Source organism: Theropithecus gelada, chromosome 7a, assembly GCF_003255815.1.
Source record: "Theropithecus gelada isolate Dixy chromosome 7a, Tgel_1.0, whole genome shotgun sequence".
Classification (NCBI taxonomy): domain Eukaryota; kingdom Metazoa; phylum Chordata; class Mammalia; order Primates; family Cercopithecidae; genus Theropithecus; species Theropithecus gelada.
The window spans coordinates 55,949,852-55,958,641 of NC_037674.1; the positions used below are offsets into that span (position 1 = coordinate 55,949,852).

An 8,790-nucleotide genomic window follows, 5' to 3' on the forward strand; every position below is an offset into this window, starting at 1 on the left:
AAGAGAAGATACAAGACATGGAGAGAAAGAACAGTTAAAAGGCCTTTCCAGGAATGCAGGCAGGAGGAGATGTCAGCTTAGACTGCAGTAGTAGCAGTGGGTTAGAGAGAAATGGACAGATTCACTAAATATGCAGTAGGTAAAATCATCAGGACTTAGCAATAGACCACATGTGGGGCATGAGAGAAAGAGGGGAGTCAAGGATGACCTGGAGACTTCTGGCATGGCCAGCTGGGTAGCTGGTGGTGCCATGTACTGAGATAAACACATGGTAGGTAGTCAAGGCTGAGGGGACCATGACTCAGTTTGGAACATCTCATGTTTGAGATCCACATGTGACATCCAAGTAGAGATGTCCAGAAAGTAGTTTTCAGGTCTGAACTGGAGATATAAGTGCTAATTAGCATTAATAATAATATGCTCATTAGCAAGCAGACCATAACTGAAACCACAGGAAATAATGATTCAGGAAAAATACATAATTCAGCCCACAAGGTAGGGCAACAATATGTGAGAAGTCAACAATATTATTTGTTTACACTTCACAGTTTTCAAAAGGCATCACATCCTAAACCAAGTAATACAGGTGTCATGGAATGTAGACAAAATACAAATTAATCCCTACGGGAAAAGCAACTCCCACTGACCCACACATAACAGGTGGATCTGAGATCTAACAACTGGTCATAACCTAATAACAACCTAACACCATAATACTCACCTGTGGACAAGGCCTCCTCCCGAACATCACCCTCACCAGGCTGAGGGATATTCCAGGATGTTTTGGGAAGTAAAGAAATTTCCTCTGGTGATTCTAGTCTCACCATATCCATGTGATTGCTCTGGAACTGATACCGAGGGATGAAACAGACTTTGCCTCGCTGGAAAATGTCCTTGATAATCTCTTCTGTCTCAATTTCATCTTGCATGCTCAGAAAGATGGAAATTCTTTTGGACTTTTGATACTCACTGTGGGCAATCACCTAAATGGGAAATTATGGCAATTATATTTTCCAAGACTATTATTTAGTAACTCCCCTTAACAGTTCTTCCTTTCTCTCTCAGCCTTGTCCAATTTCTTTAAATATTAAAAAGAAAAAAAGGGGGGACGGGGCAGAGTGATATAGTGGGTCAGACAGTGTTGCATCCTGAAGCCTGACTTTTAGATTGGGACTCAGCACTTACCTGCTCCTTTTATCCCTTCCTGGTACACCCACTCTGGTAGGTGTGAAAACCCATTTAAAGGTCACTGTGGAGACAAGCTGTTTATCTACAGAATTCCAGGCTTGATCCCCACCTACCCATTTTAGTAGTCTTCGGTCATTTCACATGCTTTCCCTAGAGTCTGCTTTATTTTATCTCCGAATCTTGGCTCCCACAAGCTTCTCCACTCCTTGGATTGTCAGGCTTCTCTCTCTTCCCAAATTCTACCCATTTAAAGTCCAACGCAAGCCCTAACTTTTCCTACTTCTGCCGAACCCTTACTACATTTAAAGTTAATATATAACAATAATGTATTGTCATGAGTGGATCACTAATTGTTTCATGTGCCCTAAATGTGGTATCTCTAACCGGTCCATGAACTGAGCTCTCTGAGGCAGAGAACATGCCTTATAATTCTCTCTTAGCTCTGCCATCCCCATCCCATTTCCTAAAATTCATCTGTTCAAATGAATATCAAAATATTCACAATTATGGGGTGGGAGCAGATCCTGATGAAAGAAATCATTTTCAATTGAATCATCCATCAGGCAAGAGAAGGGAACTGGGCTTTGCTCATCATAGAAATGCCAACAATCTCAGGAACTTATCCAGACTCAGAAGTTAGTCCTTCACTCTCCCTTTTCTTTTTTTTTTTTTTTTTTTTTTTTATATATAGACAGGGTCTCCCTCCATTCCCCAGGCTGGAGTGCAGTGGCACAATCTGCAACCTCTGCCTCTTAGGCTCAGGCAATCCTCCTGCCTCAGCCTCCAGAGTAGCTGGGACCACAGGTGCAACCACTATGTCTGGCTGATTTTTCGTATTTTTTTGTGGAGACAGGGTTTCACCATGTTGCTCAGGCTGGTCTCAAACTCCTGAGCTCAACTGATCCACCCACCTGGACCTCCCAAAGTGCTGGGATTACAGGTGTGAGCCACTGCGCCTGGCCAGCTCTCTTTTTTTTCCCTTCCTTTTCTGTTCTTCCCTGTTTGCCAAACTAAAAAGAAAAGAATACTTTTCTTATTCTTTATCAGACTTTTTAATACTTTTGTTATTATTATATAATTGTAAGCCATAGAAGTAGCTTATAAATATGACTAGCAAAAAGATACAGGAATAGAAAGTCAAGTTATTACTAATAAAAAAGGAAACACAGAAATCAAGTAGATAGAACACATCAAACCAGTCTAAGAAAGAAAGTTAACTCTCACATTCTGAAAATTTACAAAATTGTTTTGAGGCCTGAAATGGGCAAAGAAAGGAAATGTGAAACCTAGACCTGGGCAGGCCTGGGGCTTTGGGTTGGATGCCCAAAAAAAAAAAGTTAAGTATCCTTTTTGCTCTCTTTACAGCAGAATATAGAAGATCAAGAGTTGAATAAGCAGTAATAAACATCAGTTAACATTCAGTGTGAGACTGTGCATACATATTTATCTTCCTTCCTCAAATCCCATTAATGTGACGGTAAAGAAGCACAAAAAAGAAAATCCATTAGAGTACTGAGAACAAGGGAACAGAGACCTAATTTCTGTAAGACGAAGAGTGAATGGGACAGTATTTTGCTGACAAAACAGCAGCAGATCACAACACTCAGAGAATAAGGGTGCAGGTCAGACAGAATCCATTCCTCCCTTGAAATCCCAAAGCAACTATAAAAGGCAGAGGAAATCCCCATTAGCTAAGACACCTTCATTCACAAATATGTACAGACAATAAAAGATCATCAAACATTTTGAAAAGTCAAAATACAAAATAGAAGATGGAAAAATAAAAACAGGAAGGGGAGAAAAAACGGACAAAGAGGACAGATAATTTTTTGAAATTCAAATTAGTTTTCTCAGACAAACTCAAGAAGATAATTGCATTTCTAAAATAACAATAGACTGCTGGGGAGGAAGCAATCAGGGAATCATGAAATAATCAATGGAAACTAAAATTGTGATTAGCAAAATTAAAACAACTTAGGAGACAGCCTTGGAGTAGGGGAAAAGACAAAAATAGGAAAAATGAAAAAAATGTTAAGAAATACAGAAGATCAATCTATGATTTTTATTATCTGATTAATAAGAGTTCCAAAAAGGCACAAAGGAAAAAGAAATAATCAAAGAAGATATACTTGGCTCACACCTGTAATCCCAGCACTTTTGGAGGTGGAGGCGGGTAGATCATCTGAGGTTGGGAGTTCGAGGCCAGCCTGACCAACATGGTAAAACTCTGTCTCTATTAAAAATACAAAATTAGCCGGGCATCGTGGCGCATGCCTGTAGTCCCAGATACTTGAGAGGCTGAAGCAGAAGAATCCCTTGAACCCAGGAGGCAGAAATTGAGCCAAGATCACGCCATAACACTCAAGCCTGGGCAACAAGAGCAAAACTCTATCTCAAAAAAAAAAAAAAGTAAAAGAAAAACACTAGTCTCCATATTGAATGGGGGCCATGGGTGCTGAGCAGAACAAGGAAAATAATTTTAATTTTGAAATTCAAACTATCAATCTAGTATGAGGGTAAAACATTTCCTAATGTATATTTAAAAGTTTACCACCCCCATAGATACTTTCTCAAAAAAAATTATCTGAAGATATACTCTAATAAGATGAAAGGAAAAGAATCCAAGAGAGACAAAGATACTAGACTCAAAAAGCGGCCCTAACTCAGAAGTGGAGTAAGGAGGAACCCCAGGGCAATGGCAGTGCAATGGGCCGAAGGCAACCAGACCAGAGGCAGCAAGGGGCTGGAGTGTTTTCAAAAAGAGAGTGGATTTATTTTAACAGACGATGAAAAAGAATATATTGATAAGACAAACAGATATTCTTGATTTGTCAAAAAAAGAAAAATAAAGGCAATCAGAAGCTCCTGGAAAAATACAGAACTAAATTAGAAATACGCTCCAAATGGGAACAAAGTAAAACAGAAAATGATTTTGAGCAATTATGGAGGAAAAGAGAAAAGCTTTGGTACTAACACTTGAAGCATTACCTTCCTAGTTACACCTATCTAGTGACATAAAGTCATGTCTTTTCTTACATATTCAATCATACAACTTGGTTCTGTGATGAATACCATCTATAGAACAAAAATACAGCTGGGCGCGGTGGCTCATACCTGTAATCCTGGCACTTTGGGAGGCCAAGGTGGGTGGATCACGAGGTCAAGAGGTTAAGACCATCCTGGCCAACATGATGAAACCCTGTCTCTACTAAAAATACAAAAATTAGCTGGGCGTAGTGGTGCATGCCTGTAGTCCCAGCTACTCGGGAGGCTGAGCCAAGAGAATCACTTGAACCCGGGAGGCAGAGGTTGCAGTGAGCCAAGATTGTGCCACTGCACTCCAGCCTGGAGACAGAGCGAGAGTCCATCTAAAAAAAAGAAAAAAAAAATACAAGGTATGTATTCAGTGCTTTACATATTTTTGTAAATACTGTTTACTGTAAATACTATTTACTGAAATCTCAAGTTTGGAAATCGGTCACAAATACTGCTGAGTAGACTCATTATAGTTACAGAGCAAAGTTTAAATATTACAAAACCTGGCCGGGTGTGGTGGCTCATGCCTGTAATCCCAGCACTTCGAGAGGCTGAGGCGGGTGGATGATGAGGTCAGGAGTTCAACATCAGCCTGGCCAAGATGGTGAAACCCTGTCTCTACTAAAAATACAAAAATTAGCCAAGCGTGGTGGCGGGCGTCTGTAATCCCAGCTACTCGGGAGGCTGAGGCACAGAACTCCCTGAACCCGAGAGGCAGAAGTTGCAGTGAGCCGAGATTGCGCCACTGCACTCCAGCCTGGGCGACAGAGTAAGACTCTGTCTCAAAAAATAAAAAATTACAAAACTTGACAACATAAGTATAACAATATAAATGTCAGAAACTGACAGAGGGAGTAGAAAACATAGTGAGTAAAGGGACACTAATTTCCTCATCTTATTAGTTAGAGAATCAAGATATGACACAAAGCTGAATTTCTTCACCATTTAAATTACTTCTCTGATAAATTTCTAAGTTATAAAAAGGTACAGTGACAATAAGAATAAATATGCTTTTCTAAATGAAAGACATCATTTAACACCTTTATTGAGCATTCACTATGGCAAAACACTACACAGTACACTGATGTTTCCAGAGATGATCCATTGGTTAGTCATGAAATCAATAGCAGGCTATAATTTTTAAATGAAATAGAATAGCAAATATTAAAGTTCGAGTCAGGCACAGGGGCTCACGCCTGTAATCCCAGCACTTTGAGAGCCAGAAGCAGGAAGATCATGAGGTCGAGTTCGAGACCACCCTGGCCAACATGGTGAAACCCCGTCTCTACTAAAAATAGAAAAATTAGCTGGGCATGGTGGCACGTGCCTGTAATCCCAGCTACTTGGGAGGCTGAGGCAGGAGAATCGCTTGAACGTGGGTGGCAGAGGTTGCAGTGAGCTGAGATCATGCCACCGCACTCCAGCCTGGGTGACAGAGCAAGACTCTGTCTCGGAAAAAAAAGAAAATATTACATTTCATTGTATGTGGTAAGAGCTGTAAAATGTTCCTTGTATGTGTATATTTGTTTGTACAGAGTAAAATGTATTTATTACTGAGGGTCATGGGTCTGCTTTTTAATTTTTCTCTCTCCTCCTTTAATGCCAGCTCTCAGTTGTCATTCTATTGCTGTCAGTGACTCTGTATCTATGTAGCCACTATTCCCATCTATAGTTTATGAATTCTAATCTTCTATGGACAAAGACAACATAGAAGATTAGAAACTGAATTCATCTTTATTTCCCCCATGCTCCTTCAAAATTTGTTCCACTTCCTACATTCTTTATGCCCAAGGTTAAACACCATTATACCCAGCTCTAAATTTTGGAATCATAAGTGACTCTCCTCCCCTTCCAGTATTCTCTAACCTCTTCCAATCAGTTGCCAAGTACTGCTGTTTCTCACTTAACAGTCTCCCATTTGCCTCCTTTCCCCCTATCTTCACTGCCCATGCTCTGGTTTGCATCTTTTTCATCTTTCACTTGAATTGGCACAACAGCCCCTTACTGGTCTCCATTTTTTTTTTCTTTCTTCATTCCTCAACCCATTACCCAAATGCTGCCAGTATACCCTTCCTAAAGGACATATCAAAAAATAGGTAAAGCACTGAATACATCCCTTTACACACTTCTTTAACTCTCACAATAGACCTACAAGAGTGATATTATCCATTTTATAGACAAGGAACCAAGGGTTCTGAGAGATTATGAGACCTGTCCAAGGATATACAGTTAAAAGACAGTGGCGCCAGATTAAACCCAGATCTGTGTAGTTCCAACGCCCATGCTAAACTGTATCCTGTCATCTCTTGCCTAAATATCCCTACTCACACTCCCCTATCTCATCTTTCCCTTCACCTGAAAAAATTCATCTTGTTCTCCAAAATTCATCTCAACATTTTGCAATAGAAAGCTTTCCAATTCCCCCTCCCCAAGGCTACATTTCCACAATATTGGTGTTTACCTTTATCATGTATCTGGCTTCAATGCAATTCTTTATTCATGTCTGTTTCCTCTTTGAGGCTATCTGCTCCTTTAGAGCAACAATCATCTTTTTCATGTCCACAACCCAGTACATAGCCAAGTGTGCACTACTTAGGTATTCAACATATGTGAATGAATTAGCTAAATTTTAAACAACTAGATATAGACAAGAGTCTATATCCTTTACATATACTAAAACACCCAGCAATGCTTCCTCATAATAGCTAAAATAATTGTTTGAACGACCGAATTAACATCTGTATAGATTCCCTCATGCACACCTACATAGATGAAGAGAGGGGTGAAATAAGTATATTTGATTTACTGCTTTAACCCATTGGCACCTTGAATTTGAGCAAATAACGGATAATAGAATAGTGAGGGGTAATTAAGAAAGCCTGATGGTATAACTAATTCCAAGGAACATCAAGTCTCCAAATATCCACTGGTGTCTCTGAGGCATGATGCTGGGAAGACAGATCATCAGTTTGACTTACAACAGAATTACACATACGTACTTATTCAGGGGACATTAAATTTTTCTTCCTCTGGTGTCTAACAAAAATGAGTCCCCAAAAACTCTTTAGAACATGCCTTCAAGACAGGATATGACTCCCATTTTATTGATAAGAAAACTGACATTACATAGACAGACTAAAAATACATAGCAGTGCAGTCAGTGAAAGTAATAAAACAGAGGTCTGCTAACCAACAAACAGGGACTCTCACTCATTCCTCTCATTTCTCTCTTCTGTTTCCTATGTTCTGGGGAAGCCTGGGTATGACAGCCACGTCTTCCTTTCATTCACTCAAGAAAAAGCATTTAATGTTGACCAACTCTGAGACAGGAAAGGCCTAGGCCCTGGAGCTACTGAGACACAGCCTTAGCCCTCCATATGCTTAGTGAAGTGCAGTCAACATCTGAGTTCTGACCTTTGGCATCTCCACACTTTTTTTGGTGTTCCCTTGTCTGAAGCACCTGCATCTTTCTCTGGCCATTTTACTAATGTAACTGGAGTCTGACTCGTAGCTCATTAACTTTAGGACTCACTGAGGGAACCTGGGCACTCAAGAGTTCACCCACCTCCTCTACCACAACTTTCTGTTCTCACCCTGCTCTCACCACAGTACCGTCATCCCCACGGAGGAGTTTTCGAGCACCAAGGGTGCCACCCATGCAAACGAACTCCCCTCCCAGAGATAAATCTGTCAACCCCTGCCGTCCTCTCGCTCTTTAGCCCCACAACTTTAACTACCGGGCCCCCTCTCCGCCACAGTGCGAAGAACAGCCAGACTACGACCAGGGGACGGGCGCGCGCCAGGAACGGGTGTGCGGACGCCGGGAGGGGAAACGTGCGCGCGCCTGGAGGGGAAACGTGCGCGTGCCGGGAGGGCCTAGCCCTGCGCCTGCACTGACCAGGCACGGTTCAGCAATCGGTGGCCGCCAGGCGTTCAGTGAGTCTGTCCGCCGCGGCTTCCGCTACAGGCGGCCTCGCACCTTCTGGGTCAGTACGCGGGACTGACGTAGCCTCTCCTCGGCGCTCATCGCCAGCAGACGCTGCTTCAGCTCTCCTCGCAGGCTCCGCTTGGCGCTGCTCACCGCTGCCGCCGCCATCTCACGCCCAAGCCCAGTCCAATCCCACCCTCGGCGCCCTGGGGTTTGGTCTCCGCCCCTGGCCGCTCCCAGGTGGATCCGCGGCCTAGGGGCGGGTCGGGACTCGGGGAAGCGCCCCCACCCCGCTTCCGGGACGCGGGCCCTCGGCGCGCCGCGCGCTTGCCTGGCCTCCGGCCATTGGGAGCCAGCCCTCGTGCGGCCGCCGGTGGTCCGGCCCGCCCTCCCTGGCTACTGGGAGTTCTGGCGAGGCGCCGTCGGTGCCCTGCCGCCTGACCTCCCTGAGCCCGAGCCCTCACCCGAACCGCGGAGGCGGCAGCGCCACTGGCGGGGATGGTAAAGACGGCCGGCAGTACCCACGGTGCCTGGCATCTCTTGTACTGTTGAGTACTGGGACTTCAGGGGCCAGAAAAGAAGGGCAAGGCAGGACAAGTAGCGAAATCGTCACGAGTCGCTTAACTCCAGGGATATGT

At 43.2% G+C, this 8,790-nt stretch overlaps 1 protein-coding gene across 3 annotated transcripts in view; it reads right to left on the reverse strand.

Moving 5' to 3' along the window:
- Window positions 1–8,701, reverse strand: part of LOC112627801 (5-formyltetrahydrofolate cyclo-ligase) — a 51,173-nt gene extending 42,472 nt beyond the window's left edge. The window contains exons 1-2 of one of the 3 annotated variants that reach the window (XM_025390466.1): window positions 8,484–8,701; window positions 722–983 (exon numbers count right to left, since the gene is read on the reverse strand). In XM_025390466.1, coding sequence (XP_025246251.1) covers window positions 722–983; window positions 8,484–8,498 — 277 coding nt within the window. In that variant the 5' untranslated portion in view covers window positions 8,499–8,701. Of the gene's footprint in view, window positions 1–721; window positions 984–8,122 lie in introns of all 3 variants that reach the window. The other 2 variants (XM_025390465.1, XM_025390467.1) reach the window with 2 other exon arrangements.
- Window positions 8,702–8,790: the final 89 nt, after the last annotated feature.